Source organism: Prionailurus viverrinus, chromosome F1 (assembly GCF_022837055.1).
Source record: "Prionailurus viverrinus isolate Anna chromosome F1, UM_Priviv_1.0, whole genome shotgun sequence".
Lineage (NCBI taxonomy): Eukaryota > Metazoa > Chordata > Mammalia > Carnivora > Felidae > Prionailurus > Prionailurus viverrinus.
Window position 1 is genome coordinate 33,000,414 of NC_062577.1, and position 25,901 is coordinate 33,026,314.

The 25,901-nt window shown below is 41.9% G+C and overlaps 1 protein-coding gene across 1 annotated transcript; it reads right to left on the minus strand.

Moving 5' to 3' along the window:
* Positions 1-778: 778 nt before the first annotated feature.
* LOC125155534 (C4b-binding protein alpha chain-like) lies at positions 779-25,901 on the minus strand. The gene is made up of 12 exons (XM_047840955.1): positions 25,678-25,901; positions 15,964-16,130; positions 14,974-15,156; positions 13,803-13,902; positions 12,190-12,275; positions 11,820-12,014; positions 10,628-10,810; positions 9,756-9,956; positions 5,569-5,754; positions 2,357-2,530; positions 1,703-1,878; positions 779-1,194 (listed from the first exon to the last, which is right to left on the minus strand). The coding sequence occupies exons 2-12, from the start codon at positions 16,103-16,105 to the stop codon at positions 1,021-1,023; spliced, it is 1,800 nt and encodes a 599-aa protein (XP_047696911.1). The 5' UTR covers positions 16,106-16,130; positions 25,678-25,901; the 3' UTR covers positions 779-1,020.

Here is a 25,901-nt window from a genome sequence, read left to right on the forward strand (position 1 = left end):
TTTCTCCTCACGTATGGGATAGTCGCTCAGGCCGCGTTACATTTCCATCAAGGACAACGGGGCCAAATCAGATGGTGGACTTGGGAACACACAGGTGGCCATCATGTGGGCCTCACATTTGGCACCCTTTCAGCGTTTCTTCTCTAAAAATGGAATAAAGAGGTTCGGACACAAACACAAATCCCATTCGTGTCAGGTAGAAGTTGAGGGGCAGCATTAGAGAGGCAGAGGCCAGGTTCATGGGGTTTGGTAAAGGACGTGACTCCCTTCAAAAGGGGGAGAATGGACCAGGACTTCGGGGTGTGTCTACATTTACTCTACTGAAAAGAGAGGGAAGCAAGCCACAAGAGAGTCTTAACGATACAGAAGTAACATAGAGTTTGTGGAAGGAAGTGGGGGGGAGGATGGGCTACATGGGTGATGGAGGGCACCCCAACTATATTTAACTGAGGAGGGCACTTGTCGGGAGGAGCACGAGTGTTGTATGTGAGTGATGAATCACTGAATTCTACTCCCAAAACCAACATCGCACTGAATGTTAACTGACTGAAATTTAATTAAATAAATAAAAATAATAATAATAAAAAAAACTACTAAAGCCCTGGGTGATTTGTACACATGAACCTGTGTAGTGAGCGATCCCGGGAAATGCTTTGCTGTGAGCCCACATCAGTGTCCAAGGCCCTTACAGGGAAGTAATGAATTACTTTAAGCAATGGATTACTTCAGAGACCTCATTAAGAACTGAGTCCCGGCGACCACAAATAACAAAACTAAATTTGATGTGTAATTTTTTTTTACTTGAAAACAAAAATGGGCACTTTGTGTCCAGAAAAGCAAAAACATGAGCTATGAGGTGATCGATAATTGTACAGTCTCAAAGACTAAACGTGAACAAATTGTCCTTTCTAGACATTTATTACCATGAATGATGGGACAAAGGGGGCAGGAGAGTGGGTAAGCTGAAGCGACCAGTGTTGTATTGAAGGCAGCACATGTTTCTCCCTCTCTTGGGAGAAATTACGGTGGTGAGTCCATAGCAAGGTCCCTTGCCTTGTCTCTCTGTATTTCCAGCAGTTCAATTTCCAAAGACAATTTATACACCTCCAGGGCCATTTTCACATCTTCTGGGTTGGGGAGACACTGCATGACCTTTCTTCCTGCGAGCACGTGTCTACAGCCTTCAGGAATCACCTAAAAGAGATGTAGGTATGGAGTGGGGTTGTCAGTATCCTCCTGACAATGACAAGACTAAGGGCTCAGGGCCAAGGTGAAGCCCAGAACTTGCAGGTGAGCAGGAAAAACAGAAAACACCTCGGGCCCCAACTTAGTCCTCTCTAGATGAATAGGGACGGGTTCTCAGACAGCTTCACAAGGGGCCTCTGTGAAGACAGAGGCTGTTTCTGAGACCATCCAGAAATGGAACACAGAATATTAGATAGTCTAGGAGAAGCCAAATTGGGTCTCAGTGTTGCGGGCATCCGACACCCTCTTCTCCCTAAGGGGCTCAGGTTTTCCTATCTCCAGTGAGAGAGGAAAACTTGTCACTCCTAAGGGACCACAGTGCTTCAAGACAAAAGAGAGTTCCTTGGAGGGACTCAGGAGTGAATCCTGACAAGTCAGATCTCACCATTGCTGGCTGGGACAGCACCATTTTTAGGGTTTGATAGGACTGGAACTTTCCTTGAACTGTGCCACTTACCCACTCACACTTGGGCACCTCAAGGTCCCAGGTTCTGCTCCCTGAGCAAGTGATGCTTTGCGGACCAACCAACTCATAGCCAGCGTCACACTGGATGCTGATATTTTCAGCTTGAACGTATTCAGTCTTATCCACGGACAGCTTTCCGTGGGCTATTTCTGGTTTCATACAGACAGCTACAAAGGAAACATGGTTTCAAGGAATCCATAAGTATAAGACAAAGGACACGACAACAAGCTAGGATTATAAGATTTAACTATCGTGGGTGCTGCTAATTGCTTTATCTTTTATTCGGTAGCAATAATATTCGTTAGCATTTTTGTTGTGCACTGACCACATATCAGACTCGAGCTAAGCACTTTATGTGATTCTCTCAGCTCTGTGAAGGGAGGACTGTTATTAGTCCCATTTTACTAGGAAAAATTTCAGAATATTTCTTGAAAGTGGGAATCGGGCTGAGATTTATGACTGGGAGAAAGCCTGGGGAGGTTGATGTTAATGTAGCCCCTTTGTAATGTTTGCATCCGGAACACAGTAATGATTTCAAGTCAACCACATCAAATGTTTCTGTGCTGCCCCTGGCAGGAAGAAGCTGTACTCTCGGTGCTTTTGTGACATTTCCACCCACCTGACTGGAAAGGGAGCAGGAGTTACCTTTACATTGAGGGGCTGCAGGAGACCAGCCTGAAGAACTGCAAGAGAGTCGAGCTTCACCAACCAGAGTGTATCCTCTGTCACATTTATATATCGCCTCAGTACGACCGAATATACCAAAGGCTTGATGTCGTTCATACTGTCCATGGTCAATGGTAGGAGGGAAATCACAGCCTTGATGGTGAGAGACAAAAGTGACAGAGTACGAGCTTGTAGAATGTAAAATATAGCTCACCCCAGAATCTGTGTGGTTTGTAGGAGGCTTCCTTCTGTCCTGTGATCTTCTCTGCCCATGGGATCAAGTGTCAAACCCAAGACCTGGGCTGCCCCCTTGTAAGTCTCAGGGTGAGGAACCACCATGGCCCCCTCATTAGACCATTTGACAGTCATATCCAATATCTTCAAAAGTATAATGGGAATAAACAAAACCAATGCCAGGTCCAAACTCCATATTGAGTTCTTGGTCTATGGGGTAAGACTAGTCATATCCAAGAAGTCAAATAGAAGCCATTGATTCTCCCCATTGTCTTCCCCAGGAAGGTGAGATACTATATTAAAAAATACATCATATGCCAAGGGGAAAGTGGAATGGGAAAATTGGTGCCACTCTTGAAGAACAAAAGCTACGTTCCCATCGTATTGACATTTACTTCCCCAATCTGTCTACCCGGAAAATTAGGATTCTGGGAAATTACAGTAAAGTATTGAAAACAACATTTTCGTCTCATTTCACATGGGGCATCTTTGCTAAAGTAGATTTAGTTATCCTCAGGTAAATGGGGTCACTGGTTTAGCTAATGCCTTCTTTTCATCCTAATCGGAAAGAAGGGGTCAGAAACAGTTTGCATACACATGGAAGGATCAAATCACACATTTGTAGTTTTAGACCTGGGTATGATTAGTCACTTACCCCTGTCATAATAGCATCTGAAGATACTACAACTATCTGGACATCCACATTGATCCAGTATATCAATGGCATCATGTTAATTCTACTGTATGGGCAAGAAGAAGCTAATGTGTAGGTAGATAGATAGATAGATAGATAGATAAATAGATGAGAGAGAGAGAGAGAGAGAGAGAGAGAGAGAGAGATACCTGTCCCAGTTCCTGGTGCAGACCCCTAAACGCTTGTAAATTGCTAAGTGCTGAGAACCGTAAGAACATCTTTTGTTCTACTGAGGCAACTTTCAGTGGCTCCTGGATGGGAACCGGTCACCAGAAAGACCAAGCCATGAATAAAGCATGGAATTTTTCAGCCCCACTCTCCTCTACAAAGAAGAGGGAAACAGCGTCAATAATTGATCATGCTACAGAGGGTAAGCCTCCATAAAATCTTAGGAGTACATGGTTTGGAAAGCTGCCAGGTGGGTGAATGCATCCACGTCCTGGGAAAGTGATGGATCGCAATTCACAGGGACTGAGGCTCCTGTGCTTGGGATCCTTCCAGACTTCACCCTATATATCCCTTAATTTGGCTGTTTGTTGTATCCTGTGTCAGATCCTTTAATAAACTGGTTAATACAAAAGTGTTTCCCTGAGTTCTGTGAGCCACTTTGGCAAATGAATGGAACTCAAGAAGGAGGTCATGGGAACCTCCAGTTTGTAGCCAAGTTGGACAGATTTTGGTGGTCACCTGGGGACCCACTACCCACATTTGAGATCTGAAGTCAGGAGGGGCGGGGAAGTTTTGTGAGACTGAGTCTTTAAGGTGTAGCATGTGATACAATCTCCAGGTCCATACTGTTGGAACTGAGTAAATTACAGGGCATCCAGATGGTGTTGTGGAGAATTCTTTGTGTCAGAAAAAAAAAAAACCCACACGTTTGGTCACCAGAAATGCTGTGAGTGTTCTGAGTAGTAAAAGGGACACACAAGGGAGACAGGAGGTGAAGGGAAAGACTGGGCTTTTCCATCCTTCTTAATAATGCTCCAGCATATAGAAGGTAAAGATTCAAGGGTTTGCCAGATCAATGCAATATTAGAGGTCCAGGGTACATGGCTTGTTAGGCTATCCCTCCAAACTAAAGTCGAACTATTATAAATGGCACACCACACCAAGGAAAAAAAGATGCACAACATATAATAGAACTTTCCCGTTTCCAGAGGCAGGATCTTCCATACGTGGGAATACGATTCCAGCCCATGAGCTAGATGACATAAAACATAGCTGGGTTTGTGTGCAGCCCATGTTGGGATACGGCTCGGCAGCTAGTTCACTGTCAGTGAAATCGTCCTGTTGCTTGGACCTTAGGACCCTGCAGAGCCTCGTATATTGAAGGTGGCTCTAGTCGGAAAACATGCAAATGTCAATGGCACGATCACAGCATAGACCCTTGAGATCCTGAAGCAAGGCCATGCACTGCTGCAGAGAATTATGTGCGGTTGGAGACATAACTCTTGGCATGTTATTTGGTCCTGATAGGAACCATGCCTGACATTGGGTCATGAAGTGAGCATGTGCCAAAATCACTCTTCATGAGCTTGGTCTCTCAGAACCAACAAGTTAGAAGGCCAGGCAGGGAGCAAACCGTTCGTTTATAAAGTGGAAGTCGTCATCTGGGATTGAGCATGAGCAGGACCCGATGGCACATCTGGCACAAAGAGGCTGCCCGGATCCTACCTGTGCCCATCCACCATTGCCCAAGTGCCTCTTTAGCTTGCGCTTATGGCTATGTGGTAGGTATCCATGATAACCAATTGACAGAACAGAGGAAACCCGAGCCTGGTTCATAGGTGTATATTTGGGGTATGTGTGTGCAAGCTAAATGGATGAACACAAAAGGAAAGGAGGAAGTTCGAGGAAGAAAGGAAGCAAATTTAGACAGATGGTTTCAAACAGGTTTGAGTGGGTATTGAACTGCAGATTAAGGCATATGGATCAGAAAGAAGGCAAGAAAAGACAAAAATACCAAGAGAAACAAGGCAATAATTGAAAAGTCCAGCTGATCTATTACATGGGGCCGATTTCCTGATTCAGAAAAGCAAAGCAAAGCAAAGCAAAGAAGCAAGGTCAAGAGGATGGGAATAAACAATGGGGGGAAAGGAAAGTTGGACTAGGGGGTGGGCAGTGCTCTTTAACAAATTTATCCACTCCAAAAACCGTGCAGGGTATACAAAATCTTTTAGCGAATTTCAAACCTTCCCTTAATAATCTCCATTGGTTTGATACAAAGAAACACCTAAAATAACACAAATCCAAAAGCTCTTACTCTCATCACATGTTGGTGTCTTGGGATACCAGGTGCCATCTGCTTGACATCTGGCTTCAAACTTGTATTTCTGGTAACACGTATATAAAACTGCGTCTCCATTGAAAAAATCACAGCTATTGACAGAACTAGATCTCTGTTCATTGATTTTGCCATTCTTCAGCTCTGGTGTTGGGCAACATACCTCTAAAAAATTAAAAGTGAGACTAAAGGTTAGTAAAATCACTTCAATGGAGTTCCTATGGATAATAAGCTCATCTCCACCTTCCGAAGATGTCGCCACTGAAGAGAAATTGGAGAAACAGAGGAGGGTGCCAGAGACACTTGGATCTGCTCTCCCTGCCCCTGATTGCTAAAGGACTCCAACCCAGTCATTTCCCTCCAACTAAATAATTGCATTAGGAGCCTCCAAAATGAGAAGTGGGATGAAACCTCTATGAAAATGTAAATTTTCAGAAGTATTCAAAAGCAATGACAAATGACACCCATCACTTTGTGTTTTCACTAGGGTCACAGCATTACTAACCCCTCTAATAACTTACGCTGCCTCAGTAACAGGAGGAAAACTGTCCTTAAAAGTTTATAGCCAGGGGCACCTGGGTGGCTCAGTCGGTTATGCATCCGACTTTGGCTCAAGTCATGATCTCGTGGTCCGTGAGTTTGGGCCCCGCGTCGGGCTCTGTGCTGACTGCTCAGAGCCTGGAGCCTGTTTCAGATTCTGTGTCTCCCTCTCTCTCTGCCCCTCCCCTGTTCATGCTCTGTCTCTCTCTGTCTCAAAAATAAATAAACGTTAAAAAAATTTAAAAAGTTTATAGCCACCTGACAACTAATGCACAGAAAGACATTTAAATTCTTGCGTATGGCCAGGAGTTTTCTTTTTTGATGCCAAATTTAAGAGAAAGAGCTATTAAGGTCTTTAATTTTAATGCAATAAGAGCTGATATAAAGATATAATTTCTTATTCATTAGTAGAACTACTTTAAGGTAGAACTTGATATAGTTTGAGGTAAAGAAAATATCAGAGCAAATTAAAATGTCCTATTCTTCACATCAGGAGGTTGACTAGCATTACAATGGGGATACTTTTGGGCATACTCAAATACTCTCACCACTCATTTATTTATGAATTACAATAAAAATGTCCAAGATTGATATGTTTTCTAAATTATAATATTCATATTTAGGTAATACTGTAAAAAGTACTTTTAAGTATTTAAGTCATGAGTGCAATTCCACACTGAATCAGATTGTCTGATAATTGGAATAAATACCATTTCATGTCTGCTTTTTATTATTTTTAATAGTTTCTTCTTTTAAGTTTACTTATTTATCTTGAGAGACAGAGAAAATGAGTGAGGGAGCGGCAGAGCGAGAGACAGGGAGAGAGAACCCCAAGCAGGCTCCATGCTGACCGTGGGGGCTGGATCTCACAAACCATGAGATCATGACCCGAGCTGAAATCAAGAGCCGGATGCTTAACTGGCTGAGCCACCCAGGTGTCCCTCACTTCTGCTTTTTAAATGGTTAAAAATATCCTTTATTAAGGCATTAAATCAATATGACTCTAGTGAGTAAAATAAATATGATTTTAAAGTAGGTTTTTGAACTTCCAGCAAAAAAAGTCCACGGCCAGATGGCCTCACTATTCCCAGGTGAATTCTACCAAATATTTAAAGAAGAGTTACCGTCCATTCTTCTCAAACTATTCCAGAAATAGCAGAAGGAAAACTTCCAAATGTATTCTATGGTGACAGCATTACCTTGATACCAAAATCAGAAACAAACACCACTAAAAAAGAAAATTGCAGGCCATAATCCTAATGAACACAGATGCAAAAATCCTCAACAAAATATTAACAAACCAAACTCACCAATACATTAACAGGACCGTTCAATATAAACCAGTGAGACTGATACCAGGGATGGGAGTGTGGTTCAATATTTGCAAGTCAATGAATGTGATACATCAAATTAACAAGAGGCAAAACATGTTTAAAAACATATAATCATTTCAAAAGATGTAGAAAAAGCATTTGACAAAATACAACATCCATTCGTGACAAAAAATGTGTCCACAAAGTGGGTTTAAAGGAAACATCTCAAAATAAGGTCACATGAAAAACCCATGGTTTTTCATCACAATGATCATGGCGAAAAACTGAAATCTTTTCCTGTAAGACCAAGAACAAGACAAAGATGCCCACTCTTGCCACTTGTATTCAACACAGTACTGGAAGTACTAGCTGCAGCAATCAGACAAGAAAAAAAATAAATAAGAGGCATCCAAATGGTAAGGAAGAAATAAAACGATCACTATTTGCATAGGACCTGATACTATATATAGAAAATCCTAAAGGCTCCTCCAAAAAACTGTTAGCACTAATAAATTCAGAACAACTGCAGGACGCAAAATCAATACATAGAAATCTATTGTGTCTCAGGGCCCTGGGCGGCTCAGTCGGTTAAGTGTCCAACTCTTCACTTCATCTCAGGTCACGATCTCACAGTTGTGAGTGCAAGCCCTGCATTGGGCTCTGCGCTTTCAACGGGCAGCCTGCTTGGGATTCTTTCTCTCTCTCCCTCTCTCTCTCTGTCCCCCTCTGCTCTCAGTCTCTCTCTCTCTTTCTCTTTCAAAATAAACAAATAAAAGCTTTAAAAAAGAAATCTATTCAGTTTCCATATACTAACAGCCAAGTAGCAGAAAGAGAAATTAAGAAATTAGTCCCATTTACGATTGTACTAAGAAGAATAAGATGCCTAGGAATACATTTAACCAAGGAAGTGAAAGACCTATACTCTGAAAACGATACGGCATTGTTGAAAGAAATTGAAGATGACACAAACAAAAGGAGAGATATGCCATGCTCGCGGATTGGAAGAATTAATATTCTTAAAATGTTCATACCACCCAAAACAATCTATGGATTTAATGCAGTGTCTGTCAAAATACCAACAGTGTTTTTCACAGGACTAGAACCAATAATCCTAAAATCTATATGGAACCATAAAGATCTCTAATAGCTAAAACAATCCTTAGGAAGAACAAAGTTGGAAGTAACACAACCCCAGCTCTTAAGACATACTACAAAGCTGTAGTAATTAAAAATGTCTGGTACTAGGACAAAAATAGACACATAGACCACCAGAATAGAATAGAGGGTGCCAAAGTGAACCCATGCTTATATAAACAACTAATCTGTGACAAAGGAGGCAAGAATATACAATGGGGAAAGCACAATATTTTCAGTAAATGAGTATTGAGAAGACTAGACAGCTATGTGCGAAAGAATGAAGCTGGACCACTGTCTTACACCATACACAAAAATAAACTCAAAATGGACTAACGACCTGAATGTGAGACCCAAAACCATAAAACTCCTAAAAGAAAGCGTGGGCATTAATCTCTTGGACATTAGCATCGGCAACATTTTTATGGATCTATCGCTTCCAAGCAAGGGAAGCAAAAGCAAAAATAAATTGTTGGTGCTATGCCAAAATAAAAGGATTTTGCACAGTGAAGGAATCCCTCGACACAGCAAAAAGGCAACCTACTGAATGGAAGAAGATATTTGTAAACGATGCATTCAGTAAGGGGTTAATATCCCAAATATATAAAGAACTTCTCAAACTCAACACTGAAAAATCAAATAATCTGATTAAAAATGCCTGAATTGGCATTTTCCTAAAGAAAATATACAGATGGCCAACAGACACATGAAAAGTTGTTGTTCAACATCACTAATCATCAGGGAAATGAAATTAACCACAGTGAGATATCACCTCAACCCTGTCAGATTGATTGGTAGCAAAAGAACAAGAAATAGCAGGTGTTGGCTGGGATGTGAAGCGGGCTCCAGGCTCCGAGCCGTCAGCCCAGAGCCCAACTTGAGATCATGACCTGGGCCGAAGTTGGACGCTTAACCCACTGAGCCACCCAGGCGCCCCCCCCCATTTGATTTTGAACGAGGATAAGGAAAAGTTATAATTCTCAGCTCCTCCAAGACTTGCATGATCCCTCCTGACAATAATACTGCACTATTCTGTTGAATTATTATAATTCTCAATTTCTCTTGAAAGATAAAATTTCCTCCATTTAAGGTAAAAAAAAAAAAGAAAAGAAAAGAAAAGAAATACTAGCCCAGGTTGGGGATTTAATATACAAAAAGGTTTAAAAAGCAGAAACTCACCCTTACACTCTATGTACGGGGTCCAAGTCAAGTTTTCCTGACATATCACAGTCGTAGGCTCATCTGAAATAGGTTTATAGCCATCACGGCACCTGTATTTCAGCATAGTTCCAATAGGATAAACTCCCTGTTTTGTTGGCATCTGGTAGTTATACATCTCCCAGGAGGTATGTGGGATGTCTGGTAAGCCAAGACAACTATCTGCTCGTCAAAGAAGAACAAGGGGGAAGCGATGCCGTTACTCGGGATGCAACCGTGATCATCGACTAGCCTGTCCTACCAAAGGATGCCATGTGTTCATTCAGTCAGGAACCATCTTGCCCTGGCTGATGGATCAGCCACACCAGAAAACGGACTAGCACCAAGTTATCGTTATTAGTATTAACGTAATTCTCAGTGACTCACATAAGTTTATAATTGCAGAGTGTCAGAACCATAGTTAGGCCATATAATCCTTTTGTGGAAGTTAGGAAAAGGCATTCCCCCCACCTCCACACGGGACACTTTATTATTATCTTTCAAATCAGTTATCATAATGTAATGATTTTTTTCTGGAACAAAACTATTTTCTACTAACTGCAAGAGAATTGTTGAACGAAATATACTAATCTACAATGTTAATGTCTCCCTTTAGGGTTGGAGAGTCCACAACCCGTGCAACTCTATGTGGCAGCATTTTGTGGTTATAGACGACCTTGCCCAGTGGACTCTAATCATTTTTTTCCCAATAACTACGAGACAAAGACAGTCATTGATCTAAATTTAAATTTTCACTGTGGGGCAAGTGGGTCTAGGCATACAAGTATGCCCTCACCAGCATTTCTGGGTAATTTAGATGGAAACATTGAAATCCTTTCACGGCCCGTACTTACTGAGTTCACAAGTGGGAGGAGGAGGGTCCCAGTTGTTATCTTCTTCACAGTGGATTAAACTGCTTCCTTTGAGAATAAAACCTCTATTGCAGTCAAACACCATGGAGTCTTTATAAGTATAGTGGGGTCCAAATCCCAAGATGATTTTTCCATTTTGAATCTCTGGCTTAGGACAAGTGACTTCTAAAGAATCACAAGAAGAGACAAGTGGGTCATAAGAGAGAAATGGCAATGAAGATATTACTGTTGTTGTTAATCCTGTGTCAACTATAACACAAAAGCCTAATAACACTATATGTCAAGCGGACCCATAGAGAACATTTTTTAAACATTTATTTATTATTTTGGGGAGAGAGAGACAGAGAGCAAGCAGGAGAGGGGCAGAGAGAGAGGGAGACACAGAATCTGAAGCAGGCTGCAGGCTCCGAGCTGTCAGCACAGAGCCCGACGTGGGGCTCGAACTCACGGACCATGAGATCATGACCTGAGCCAAAATCAAGACTCAGACACTTAACTGACTGAGCCACCCAGACGCCCCCAAGGCTCTTTTTAAAAGCCAGGGCATGATTTACTTTTCTCTCTTCACCCACTGAACAGATTTTGAAAGCTCATGTTGATGTGGAAATACCACAAGATCAAAGCTGCTAAGTTTGTTGCTAAATTTCCACCTAGACTCCAGCTGCCCTGGAGCCTCCTGGACACTCAGCAGACTGAGTGTGAATGAAAACCAACCTTTACTTTGCAAAGCCAATGAGATATTGGTGCTGTTTGTCACTGCACAGCGGTACATCATGCATAAGTACCAGTTGAGAGAATACATGCATACATCATGGCAATAATTAGTCTTGTCATCATTCCATTTCCCCCAACAAATTCACCTTCCAAGCCAAATTCACCTTCCAAATCACAATGCATCATTGTGACTTAGCTTTTTTTTTTTTAAGTTTTTTTAATTATTTTGAGAGAGAGAGAGAGTACGCATGAGCTCGAATGGGGCAGAGAGAGAGGGAGAGAACCTCCAGCAGGCTCCATGCTCAGGGCGGAGGCTGATGAGAGGCTCCATGTAGGGTTCGATGTGGAGGAGAGGGGCTCGATCTCATGACCCCGAGATCACAACCTGAGCCACTGTCAAGGGTCAGATGCTTACCCAACTGAGCCTCCCCACCCCGCCCCCCCCGGCACCATGACTTACTTTTACAAGTAGGAGGACTTGGGCTCCAGACGCCTGTTTTTTTATTTTTCACTGTGCAAGAAATGGAGGCTTTGCCTAACAGCGAGAAGTTGGGGTCACAGCTGTAGGTGACAGAGGAGCCATATGTATAGAAATCTTCATCTCCACCGCTGTGCTTCCCATTACTGATGGCTGGAGGAGGATCGCACTTGGCGACTGGGATGAGTGAATGAAGAGAAAGAAATCATCAGGGAAGGTATCCTTGCAAATCTAAACTTCATGATGCAGCTTTTAATGGCGGGTAGAAGACGCAGCAAAGATACACGGGAGTTTTAGTACCGAACATGGTTGATGTAGGTTTGTGGTCAAGTCAGAAAAAGTCTTTACTTACTTATACATTGTGGGAGAGGATGACTCCAATCAACTCCTCTATCTTGGATTTCACAATGACTAGTGGCTGAGCCAACTAAAACGTATCTGAATAAGAGAGGACCAAAGATTGTAATGAAATTCCTCTGACTCTAAATGAAGCTGGACAAAGGGATCTAAATACGTTAACTGGTTACGCAATATTAAACAGTGAAGAAACAATATTTTCTAAACAGCACTTCCCACCGAGCACTCCGTTCAGTAAAACTTATCACCGCAGTGAGATGTGTGTGTTCGTTCATTCATTCTTTTATTCTGGAATCTGTTGGCGGGCAGCGACTATCTGTCAGGCATGGGGTTTATCCCGAGCTCAAACGGGACAATGTAGGGTAAAAGGCTCATTCGAGTGTGTTCCGAAGTGTTTTGTAGATGTCGGTACCAGCCAGGTTACTGGCCCCAAACCTTCCTGTCCTTGGACAGGCAGCCTCCCTCTGATTTACAGGTGCTTACCCTCTCCAATACACCATTAGCTCTCTGTTCACGATCCCCATTTTTATAGCTCTTGACAAGTTCTAAGCTTTCTTCAGTTTGTCTTACTGCCCTCTGTATATTATGGTAACAGAAAGAAAAAGCACTGTTAGTATGTCTTAAAATTGTGCTATCATCAAGGAATAAATATACACTCTGATTGAAGATTAATGCAAATGGGACCTCCAGTTGGCTTTATTTAATAATAAATAATAATACGTAATAATCCTAGTTGGGTTTATTTAATAATGACTTAAAGAAAAACTAATCTTTTAATAAGATAAGAGACACTGAGATGTAAGCATTTCTTCATTTTGAAACTTCTTAAAAATGTACATTTTCCAAACTACCCAGGAAGCCAAGTGAAAAGTGTGGTTTCCAGCTATTCCGATAGGAACACTTTAGTGTTCCGACAGCACTTGCGTTGTGAATCTTCTCACTTTCTGTCTTGGGAGCCATAAGGGATAAATAAGGATACATGTGAGAAAACCAAACTAAAGGGAGCAACAACATTAGAGGAAAACGTGAAGCACAGATAGCAAGCAAAGGAGAATCAACACATACTCAGTGGGAGAACCTGACGAAGGAACACAACACAAAACAAAATAGCTATTTTGAAATGCATATCAAGCAAGTATTACAGAAGTAAAATAATAATCTACATTTTAAAATAGCAGCTCGTTGGGGCGCCTGGGTGGCGCAGTCAGTTAAGCGTCCGACTTCAGCCAGGTCGCGATCTCTAGGTCCGTGAGTTAGAGCCCCGCGTCGGGCTCTGGGCTGACAGCTCAGAGCCTGGAGCCTGTTTCGGATTCTGTGTCTCCCTCTCTCTCCGCCCCTCCCCTGTTCGTGCTCTGTCTCTCTCTGTCCCAAAAATAAATAAACGTTGAAAAAAAAAAAAAGATAAACACCAGAAAGATACATAAGAAAGCAAAAAAGTGGATCCCTGTTTAAGGACACAAAGGAATGGGTGGAGGGTGAGAGAGTAGAAGTGACAATCCTCAGCGTATACGGTCTTATATCACTTTTACTTTTGAACTATATGAACACATTAGCTACTTTTTAAAAAATTAATTTAAAAGAATTGTTTCTAGATTGCTTCGCACTCACCCAGTTGAGCAGACGAATTCTATGCGTGATCCAAACAAGATATCTGTCTTAACTATCACTTGCCCATTTTGTAATTCTCCAGGATGTCTGCATCTTTTCTCTGACAAAAAAAAAAAAAAAAAAAAATTAAAATGATAATTAGTGATTCCAAGTATTCACAGATAAGGCATTAGAAAAGAAGATTGATTGATTAGCTCTGGCCTATGCTTCCAGAAAGACCCAGAAGCTGAAATTCAAACTTATTTCTGATCCTGAATCACTAAATGTTTACTTTGGGGGATAAATGAATACAAAACGTGATCCCATATTTTTCTGGTACATTTCACCACTAAAGAAAAGGACTCCGCTAAATCACTGTGGTAATGGAGTCTACGACCCAGGATAGACACTGGTTAGGGAGCTATGGTCCATTCTATATTTGTGGCATATACTTTGTATTTACGCCAGTTGAAAATGCATGTCATGAGTTACAAAAGTTACAATAAAAAGCATAGACTGTATACCCTTACTATTGGAAAAATGTTACGGAATATATTCTGAACCACAAGTGAATCACAGAATCTTCTTCCAAACACAGCAAATATTTTGGGTGAAGTTTCTTTGGAAACTACATTACCACTCTCTAGCCACATAACTTTTTGTTTTAAGTTTACGTGTTTATTTTGAGATGACAGAGTGCATGCAAGCAGCGGAGGGGCAGAGAGAAAGGGAGAGAGAGAGAGAATCCCAAACAGGTTCCGTGCTGTCAGTGCAGAGCCCAATTTGGGGCTCAATTCCATAAACGGTGAGATTATAGCCTGAGCCGAAATCGAGTCGGAAGCTTAACCCACTGAGCCGCCCAGGCATCTTTGTAAAGAATGAATATGGTTTTCAAAATAGTAAAATTGAATTTGCAGTTCACTTTGGAAAGAAGTGTTTACCAAACTACGTTGTAAAGGATAAACTTATTTTTCACTGCAACTAGGTACTTTGTAATTTTTGTTTTCTTTGTTTTTTTTAATTTATGTTTTTCAAAAGGTAGCACACATGTGTACATTGGAATCAGTAAGTGACAACTGGATGGTTTCTTAGTAACCAAATATTATCACTTGCAGTCAGAAAACTTAATTCCTGAGACAATTTTGCAAAGAAGGGCAAAGCGCCAATAAGAAAAATAAATGTTCATACTTACTGACACAGAACTCATCGTAGTTCCATGACCTGTATCGGCAGGTAACATCCTGACTTTTATAAGGATCCCTACTGTAGCCAGGACGGCAGGTGTATTTCAGGATAGTCCCAGAGATGAAGGAAGTCTGGTTCAACACATTTATTGGGGAAGCAAAGTATAAATTCGGTGGGGGACCACAACTACCTAGACACCAAAATGACGAAGAATGGCGGAAGTTAATGCCTTGAAACACAGCATCTCAATATTTCAGTAGTATGATTTTTAGAGGAAGAACCATTCTTTTCCCCTCTAATCAAGAAAAATTACAACTCCTATTATCCTCATTGTTCAAGGAATCCAGTGAGTGATGAGTAACACGCATTTGCTGGTAAAGGATAATGATGATGGTAATGATAAAAACATCGTGTCAGATTGGTTGCCTCAGGAAAGGGAAACCCCGGTGGCTGGGAGACGGATAAGAACAACATTTTTAATTTGCATTTTTTTGTACATGCTGGATTTTGAGTGATATGAAGGAAAAAGCATGGGGCCCTTGAAACATAAAAGTCTTAATCCTGCTGACCTTGCAAGAATTAAATTAGAGGATTCATTTACATTTCTGGAGCCCGAGTAGAAGTCTATACTTCATTCCCCTCTCTATTCTAGATAGACCCAGAAGCAGTGAAAATTGCTCATTCAGGCTTATAAATCCTATAGAATTGTTTCAAGTCATGCTTGGGAGACAGATTGTTTTGGAAATCCCTGGAGGAGAAATGGTAGGAGGAAGTGTCTAGAAAACTGCTTCCTTTGTGGATAAAACAAAGTACCCTTAAATCCCAAATAACTCCAAATCCTCTTAACCTTCAAATTCTAAGTTTCTGATCAAATAAATGCCTTGTTGCTGAATGTGGCTTTCTGCTCAAAGTTGAATCATCTGTTAGTCTTAAGAGTGAATGAGTGGATGATCTTGAATATTTGTTGCCAATCTGAACATACCTCTCTATTACTCACCAAGGACAGTAGCAAATAGAGCAGCGACCAAGGTCATTTGGAACAGAGTTGGATCAGAGACTTTCCACAGCCTAAGTAAGGGCCAGGCTGCCATTTTCTTTTTTCTATGACGGATCCCATTTAGAGGAGCACTGGGGTGCATGACCTGATGCTTCTCCCACAGTTTTCTGCCAAAAGAACTCAATTTGATAAACAGTCATTGAGGGACACTTGGGTGGTTCAATCTGTTGAGCAGCAAACTCCTGATTTCGGCTCAGATCATGATTCCAGCATTATGGGATGGGGCCCTGAGTTGGGCTCCATGCTGAGTGTGGAGTCTGCTTGGAATTCTCTCTCTCTCTCTCTCTCTCTCTCTCTCTCTCTCTCTCTCTCCCCCTCTCCCCTGGTCTCTCTCTCTCTCTCTCTCAAAAAACAAATAAACAAAAATAAATAGTCACTGAATTCCTACTTGTCATAATGCACCAGGATAAATGCTGTGGGGTCCACATCTTCAAGAAAATTAAGGCCTAGAGTAGAAGAGAGGACATGAATACAGTCTCACAGCACAAGACAGTGAGTGTTAGTCTCTGTGGAAGTACTTTGCTCAGAGGAGAGGAGAGGAGGTTGCTAAGAAGGGGCAGCTTATACATGTGTCTGAATGGGATGTAAGAGTCAGGTTTAGGAATTTATAGATGCTACTCTTTAGGGAATAAAGAATCGTTGTTTTTTGTTTTGGGTTTTGTTTACCCTTTGTTTACTTTGAAGCTAAGGAGTGACTCATTACCAGGCTCTGAACAGAGCAGTATGGCACATGTGTACATGACAGACTGAAGTAAACAGAGAGAGGAAACAGGGTAGTTAAGGAAGACTATTGCAATTGGCCACGTGAGCCGCAAGATGGTCTGACCAAGGAAATGGCAGAGGAGTTGGAGAAGAGGGAACAAATGTAAAACAAAATAAAACCAAAAGGCAGGCAAATGATGAGACAGAGAAAAGGAGCCAGATCTGTGTAGTATTGAGAGTTCCTCATGACAACTGTCAACAAAGACAATAAACCATCAAGCAATTTGCAGTTTTGAAAGAATGGTTTATGGAGAGATACATATAACTATAGATATACATATAGATATGCAAAGAAAAGTAAAAATTTATGTGACAAATGTACTTTCATTATTTAATCAGACTATTTAAAGACTTGTTTTAAGCAAAATCATGAGGGACACTTTTCTCTCCACCGCTCCTGTTCTCTTTGGGAAAAACAATGTATCTTAAATTTACATTAAAAATACTCCTCATTCTCTGGGACACCTGGGTGGTTCAGTGGGTTAAGTATCCGACTTCAGCTCAGGTTATGATCTCGCGGGTCATGCGTTCAAACCCTGCATCGGGCTCTGTGCTGATGGCTCAGAGCCTGGAGCCTGCTTCGGATTCTGTGTCTCCCTCTCTTTCTGCCCCTCTCCTGCTCACACTGTCTTTCTCTCCCAAAAATGAACAAACATCAAAAAAAAACCAAAATAGTCCTTGTTCTCAAAGGACTGTATGAAGTTAACTCCTAAGGAAATACTGAATTTCATCTTTTATTCTGATACGTATTAGATCCAGATAATTCTACACTCCCCATGTGTCCATAATTCATAATATGAATTATGTAAATAAAGGGAGTAAATAAAGGGAGTGCCCTCAAAATTTTGCTCAGAGATATTTCTGTCCCACGTTGTAGAATAAAAAAAAAAACAATTTATGATGACCTATATTTCTGTTCCACATTACTGGGGGAAAAGGCTTATAATGACCCTTCACACTATGTGGAGGGGCCTAATGTCCTCATTGAGTAATGGTTCATTTAACCTCATCTTTCCAAAATTTATTTCTGATGAAGCCATGCCTTCCGCTGCTGTCGGCTGTGGGCAATTCCGTCTGATGCTCAGCCTAGTCCCTGAGCTCCAAACATAGCTGCTAAGACAGTTCTGCTGAAAAAATAAATTCAATCTGATGACCAACTTATCAAATGCATTCTCTTACTAAAATATGTTTACAAAATTTGTACCGAATACATGTAAGCTGTCTAAAGAGGTAGAAAGGAGCCAGGACCAGATTTTGGGCCCTTATACACCACCTTTCTTTTTTGTTTGCACCTCTCTTTTCTCCTTCCTGATCTCTAGTCTCTCTCTTCCTCTTGGCTAACCATCTGGATGAGACAGGAGACAGATGGGGGTAAGGCTGGTTTCACATAGTGAAAAACAATCCACCAAATCATCTGTGAAATTTGCAAGTATGATAAATTTCTCCCATCCAATAAAAATTGTTACGAACTGTAAAAACGATAGAAATGAGTGTCTTCAATTTTTGATAAGTTCATGTTTGTTGAATTTCAGTGAAATTGAAGAAAGAGATATAAGAATACCCATATGTATTTTTAAAAAATTAAATGGAAGCTTTCTAATTAAAAAATAAAATAAAAATACCAATGCATTGGCAAAATAAAATTTGGCTATAAAAACTCAAGAGGCTAGTACTATAAAGTGAAAATTACTCATATGAATTGTTGCAGTTGTTATGTTCACAATAAAAATATACACATTGGATACACCAGGGGAAAATATTCATGAGAATATTTATAAAAACACAGCCATAAGATTAAATCCCGACCTTTAAGAATTTGAATAGAAATACCTAAGATACTGCTACAAAGAACATACTCGTTAGTTATGTTCAAAATTCATATATTTGTAATCATTGAGTATATTCAAAATGCATGTTTAAAACAACGTTCAGAACTGATGAATGGATAAAGAAGATGTGGTTTATATATAAAATGGAATACTACCTGGCAATGAGAAAGAATGAAATCATGCCATCTGTAGCAACGTGGATGTAACTGGAAGGTATTATGCTGAGTGAAGTAAGTCAGTCAGAGAAAGACAGATACCATATGTTTTCACTCATATGTGGAACTTGAGAAACTGAACAGAAGACCGTGGGGGAGGGGGAAAATAGTTACAAACAGAGAGGGAGGGAGGCAAACCATAAGAGACTCTTAAATACAGAGAACAAACTCAGGGTGGATAGGGGATGGGGGAGAGGAAAAACGGGTGATGGGCACTGAGGAGGGCACTTGTTGGGATGAGCACTGGGTGTTGTAGGTAAGCGACGAACCATGGGAATCTACCCTCACAACCAAGAGTACATCTTACACACGGTATGTGAGCCAGTTTGACAACAAATTATATTAAAAAAATAAAACAATGTTCAGTAAATTGATAATCCGATAAATTCAGCAAATTGGTTTCAGCAAACTGATCCTTCAGGAATTGGCACTCACTCAATTGGCTTCTGGCAAAGACCTTTTCGGGGGTTTGGTCTGAGCCTCCATGCTTTGGCTGGCCTGAACAACCTGGATCTCTGACAGTCCCAAATACTTTCCTAGGACACTCCTGCCCATATCACCTGCTGGTCCTTCTTCCCTCTTTAATTCCTACTCATTCTGCCAGCCCCTTATCCAATGGCCCTTTCTTTCCTCCAAGCCAGTCTCCATATTCTAATTACAACTCAGTGTTTATCATTTTGATTCTGACTTGGCTTATAATTAACATCCGAAGTCTGTCCACAACACTAGACCGCAAGGTCCTTGAAGTCAGAGGTGGATGCTTACTTGTCTCTGCCTCACCTAGTACCTAGCACTGTGCCTCACACAGTTAAAGTACTCAATAAATGTTTGTTGAATTCACATGCAGAAGCATTTCGTGACAGGGGCGCCTGGGTGGCTCAATTGGTTAAGTGTTCAACTTAGGCTCAGATCATGATCTTGTGGTTCATGGGTTCAAGCCCCAAGTAGGGCTCTCTGATGTCAGGGTAGAGCCCACTTCGGATTTTCTGTCCCTCCCTCTCTCTCTGCCCCTCACCTGCTCACACTCTCTCTCTCTCTCAAAAATGAATAAACATTAAAAAAAAAAAGCACCTAATGATAAGATGTTTTAAAGAAAGGTAATACTGCCCCACATCCATATCTACTCTTACAGTGTTTTATCAAGGCCAGAGCTTAACTGATTTTTTTAAAAAAATTTTTAAAGTTTATTTATTTATTTTGAGAGAGAGCGACTGGGAGGCACAGAGAGAGGAAGAAAGATTAAGAATCCCAAGCAGGCTCTGTGCTGTCAGCACAGAGCTCGACGTGGGGCTTGAACTCCTGAACCACGAGATCATGACCTGAGCTGAAACCAAGAGTCGGATGCTTAACCGACTGGGCCACCCAGGCGACCCTGAGCTCCTACTGATTTTAAGGTAAGACACACCTGTCTCTTAATGAGAACAGACCACAACGATTTTACCCCAGGCTCTTCCCCCTCCTTAACCTGAAGTCCTCATATCCTCAACCATTCAACAGAGGACCCTGAGGAGGGAAAGAATGAACAAAAACTAGTTCCCCTCCCTCCACAGGCTATGACAGGAGATAAAAGGCAGCCACACACACAGACCCTACACTAGAGTGAGGAATTCATATGTCTCAGCCTCACGCCAAGGCCACAGACACAGTGCTGGGAATACAAGAGGCCAGTATGTAGCCAGGCCCTGGGGCATGGGCTCTGGAGTCAGATCCAGGCTATGTGGATTGAATCTTGGTTCCACCAGATGGGAACTGTGTGGCCCTGGGCAGGATACGCAGCTCCTTTAAGCTTCAATTTCCTCTTTTATAAAATAGGAATGAAAACTATACACGCCCCTCGGAATTGCTGCGAAGTAGCTTGGCGTGGTGCACAGCTGGAACTCAGAAAACATTGAGAAGAAATGTTAGAGAAGGAAGTGAGGGGTTCGGGGTTGGCATGTGACCCTAACAGGACCAGAATTCCCGGAGTCAAAGCATCATCAGAATAATGATATACAATTGCAATGACGTCTGCCTGCATCACAAGGGAACTTCAATTAAACCCCAGCGCAGAGGAAAGCCCACTTGGACTTGACCCAGAAGTCATTGGTTGGGTCTTCACTGTGGCCTTTGGTGATCATGAGACCCAACACTACACCCAGAGCAGAGACTCTGGCACCCCTGGGGGCCTGTTCTGGGGGGTTCTTCTTCCCCCCCCCCCCCCGGTCTTCATCGTCTTCCGGAGAGGAACTCACCTACTCCCGTGACGATGACCATCACCCAGGAATCACTCACAGACCTCTGAGCCCAACTGTCTTCTGTAGGTGCAAAAACTTACACGCTTCATAAACTCTGTTGTTAACAAAACTCTTATTCTGCCCTATTCAGTCCCATATGTAAATTTTGAGTCTCCAAACTGTGAAAGTTTCTACAAGTTAGTCAAAGAAATCTCGGCAAAATAAGGAGGAAATATTTTGTCTTCCCCTGTAGCCTCACAAAAGCAGGTATCTGCATCATAAAACTGAGCTTGCAGAGGTTATTTCTAAGACTTTAGAGATCGTTACTCTGCCGCTTGACTGTAACTTTCAACTCTGGAAAAGTCTACAATTCCAACGGGTTACCTTCACAAATTAATTTTTGTCTGGGATCATATTTAAATTACATTGCTGCTTTTGACTGTGACAAACACCTGTGAGTTTTCTTTGCAAATCCAGAAACAAAATCAGCGCACTTGTCACATGTAATCCTGAAAGTAAACTCAAACTTTTCACTCTGTTGGATTTCTTTTTTTAAATATCAGCTTTATTGAAGTGTAAGTGACTAAATTTTAAGATTTTTAAAGAACATATCACTCTGATTTCATATTCGTGCACCTTGAGAAAAGACTGCCCCCCCCCCCGCCCCGGCCACCCATCTTTTTATTTTTTTAATTTTTCAATGTTTATTTCTGAGAGAGAGAGACAGCGTGAGCAGGGGAGGGGCAGAGAGAGAGGGAGACACAGAATCCAAAGCAGGCTCCAGGCTCTGCGCTATTAACGCAGAGCCTAAAGCGGCGCTCGAACCCACGGACCATGAGATCATGACCTGAGCCAAAGTCGGATGCTTAACCGACTGAGCCATCCAGGTGCCCCACCACCCAACACATCCACCATCTCACACACTTATCCTTTTATTGTGTGTGAGAACATTTAAGTTCTACTTTCTTGGCAAATTTCAATTATATAATACGGTGTTATCAAATATAGTCCGTGTGTTTTATTTTAGATCCTCGGAACTTCTTCATCTTATATATGAAAACTTATAACCCTTTACCAAGCTCTCCCTATTTCCTCAACCCTCCAGCCCCTGATAACTGATTGTTAGGTTTCTTACTGAAGCAAAAATCTTTTCTCTTCTCTTTTTTTTTTTCTTTTAAGCTTAAGGTCTAATTCCCAAAGTCCTAACTGCTTCCTTTGTATCTCCCAGGCACCTCGAATCCAACATATCCCAAATGAAACCCATTGTCTTCTCTCCAAACACTTGACCCCCGTGTCAAAGATCTCAGCTAAAGTAATCATCTCCACGCAGCTGCCCAGACTAGAAACCTGACTCATCCCAGCCTCCTCTCTCTTGTCCCTTCCCATATTCAGAGTCTCCAAGTCCTATCACGTTGGCCATAGCAGCACTAGAATCTGCCACTCTCTCCTACAACCCTTGTCCATAGTCCGGGTTTAGGCTGTCGTAATTCCCTTCACCCACCCTCGGCCACTGCAGAAACCTCCAAACAGGTCTAAGCCAGCTTCCAGGCTGATGCTGTTATATTCCTAAAAAGCAGTTGGCTTGAAACTCCTGCGGTCCTCTGTTTACAAGGTTTCCATACCTCTCCCAAACATCCCTCTGTTTCTGCTTACTTAAAACACTGCACTTCAACTTCATGCAGGTGCTTACCTTTCCCAAAACACATCCTGGATTTATTGAAACACCTGCAAGCATTTGCATATAATATCTCATGTGCATGGATGCGCTTAACCTCCAAACTCCTCTTAATTCACTGTCCAGGTCAAACGTCACCTCCTTAATGACGAATTGTCCAACCCCACCGAGAAATATCAGCCTCCTCCAGGCTCCCCTAGTATTTTGCTGATGCCTCAGTTGTAATACCACATTGTATCGTATCTATTCACTATCTATTCACTTTTGCCTCCTAAAATAGATTGTGGGTCCCTTGGAGACAAAGATGCTTGTTCAACTTCCTGGTGCTGATCTGATATTGGACCCGACACATAATAGTTATCCAATAAATGTGACATAAATAAATCAATATAGTTTTCCCTTCCAAGTGAGAAGGATTAACTGCCTTCCAGAGGACCAAATGGAATAATATCTGTGAAGTGCTTTGCAAGTTGTGAAGACATAAATGATACAGTGAGCCCACTTTCCTCACTGGTTCTTTTTTTTTTTTAACGTTTACTTATTTTTTTGAGACAGAGAGAGACAGAGCATGAACAGGGGAGGGTCAGAGAGAGGGAGACACAGAATCCAAAACAGGCACCAGGCTCTGAGCGGTCAGCACAGAGCCCGACGCGGGGCTCGAACTCACGGACCGCGAGATCATGACCTGAGCCAAAGTCGGCCGTTTAACCGACTGAGCCACCCAGGCGCCCCTCCTCACTGGTTCTTAGTGAACTAAAGAGTATGGTGACTCGGTGGGCCAGGGGTGGTATCCACCGTTTGCCATCACTACTCCCTGTGGTTCCTCAGCAGAAACCGCACAGGATTCAGCAGACCACAGAGGATGGGGTTGGAGGCTAGGACTTGTGAGCCAAGGATCTGAATTTGAGCCTCAGTCAATACCACAGTCTAATTCTGTGATCTTGAAGAAGCCATGTCCACTCCTTGGGTCAGTTTCTCATCTCACAAATGATGACAGGAAACTTAGATCATCTTTCCATTCCGTACAAAGTCTAGAATTCTATTAGCTGCCCACTGAAAAGCTAAGACTTCCCTAGTAAATATCCTTGCATTTCAATGACATCATCACCTTTTGAATTCCAATAAAAGTGAAACCAACTCAAGAGCTACAGTCAACGTGACAGGTGTGTGGTGGAAAATATCATTGGTGGGGTGCCTGGGTGGCTCAGTCGGTTAAGCATCTGACTTTTTTTTTTTTTTACTTTTTTTTCATGTTTACTTTTGACAGAGAGAGACAGAGCACAAGCAGGAGAGGGGCAGAGAGATAGGGAGACACAGAATCTGAAGCAGGCTCCAGGCTCTGAGCTGTCAGCATGAGCCATCAGCACAGAGCCCGGTGCAGGGCTCAAACTCATAGACTGTGAGATCATGACCTGAGCCAAAGTCAGACGTTTAACCGACTAAGCCACCGAGGTGTCCCTGAGTGACTGACTTTTTATTTCAGCTCAGGTAGTGATCTCATGTTTTGTGAGATTGAGCCCTGCGCTCTGTGCTGATAACACAGAGCCTGCTTGGGATTCTCTCTCTCTCTCTCTCTCTTTCTCTCTCTCTGCCTCTGCCCTACTCTCTCTCTCTCTCTCTCAAAATAAATAAATAAACATTTTTTTAAATGTTATTGTTAGGCGTACTGCAGTACAATTTGAGAGGTGCTAGGAAAATTCTCAGCCCCCAAATTTCTCCTTCCATTAGAGATTATTTTTTTCATTTTTTAGATGGAGAGTCGGGGAGAATGGCAGAGAGAGAGGGAGAGAAAGAGAGAGAGGGAATCTTAAGCAGGCTCCACACTGAGTACAGAGCCCCATACAGGGCTGGATTCCATGACCCTGGGATCATGACCTGAACCAAACTCAAGAGTCAGACACTCAATCAACTGAGCCACCCAAGTGCCTCAGTTAGAGATTACTTTTTAAGTATGTGTATTTATTTTGTCTACGCTTCTTCTTTTAAAACTCGGATGCCTCTGGAAAGGGTAATATTTTTCTTCGGTCTCAGCTGATATCTCCTTGTTTATACCTGCATGCTCAATCACATCACTTTAAGATTCCAGAACTAGCTTCCACACTTTCATCTCTTTCGTAGAATCTCTTTATCTACATCAGCCCCTTGCTTGTGTGCTCATATTGTATTCAAGTGTATCAAACCTTCTCTGATACTTCTGCCCACTCTGGATACTTGAATTGTCATTCTCTTTGTACTGCCATATTTAGCGAAAGAACGGGAGTCAGCTAAGAGTGGTCAAGGAGTTGGAATGAGGACAAGAATAGTACTGTGTCTTGCCCAACCAAGAAAGAAGGAAATTTCAAGAAGGAAGGGTAATCAACATTGCCAGATTCAGAAAGTGAGGAAGAGAAAGGAGGTGAGAACAGTTAAGGTGTCTAGCTTCAGAAACTAACTGGAGGCTGACCAACGTCTTCTCATCATCAGATCAAAAGATCTTTCTTTGCTGGTGGTGGTGGAGGAGACGTGGAATGGTTAATAAAATCTCCGAAGGGCACTGCACCAATTTTTAGAAGGTAGACTATAAAAACCAGGTCTTCTATGGACCCCTCTGGGTAGTCTGGTGTACCTGTCAGAGGTATCCTAGTCTTAAACTCCCCTATGTGGAGAGATAGTAAAGAATCAATGAACCAACACGCTCGACCTTTAGCTACAATAACAAGAGTGACATCTTACTTCCTTTCTGCTTTAGTTTATTAATATGCATTATTATTCCCCCATTTATAGTAAAAAAAAACCCAAAACATTGAGGCTCAGAGGGATTAAAAGTACTTGTGAAATCACATAACCTCCTAAAAACTTCTGGAAAGATTTCTGCTGCAAATACCCCCAAGTGTGTGTTTGTCTTATCTTTCTAATCTTGTCCTCCTTAAAGGGCCAAACCACCAGCCTTTTCCCCAAGGTACCCCAAATAATCCACTGACCTGCGGGTAGCTGAGGAAGAAGCAGAAGACTCTGTCGTGGTGCCTCAGGTTGTTTCTCAAGGGAGAAAAGCGTCTGGATCTCTAATAGTTTTACTTCCTCCCCAGATCAGAGTTTACCAGACTACCCTGAAGCTAGCTGGTAATTGCACCACCAAAAAGTCCCTGAATTCAGCCCTGTAGTTGACTGGTCAGGGATGGCTGAATTGTAGTGGATGGGGAGAGAC

What these genes read in the sequence shown, in the direction of transcription:
- LOC125155534 (XM_047840955.1), bottom strand. Translation starts at nt 16,105, where the DNA reads ATGCACCCCAGTGCTCCTCTAAATGGGATCCGTCATAGAAAAAAGAAA. An exon ending in CCCGTACATAGAGTGTAAGG is followed by an intron (nt 5,755 to 9,755) that starts GTGAGTTTCTGC and finishes TTAATTTTTTAG; the next exon opens with AGGTATGTTGCCCAACACCA. An exon ending in GACACCAACATGTGATGAGA is followed by an intron (nt 2,531 to 5,568) that starts GTAAGAGCTTTT and finishes CTCACCATCAAG; the next exon opens with GCTGTGATTTCCCTCCTACC.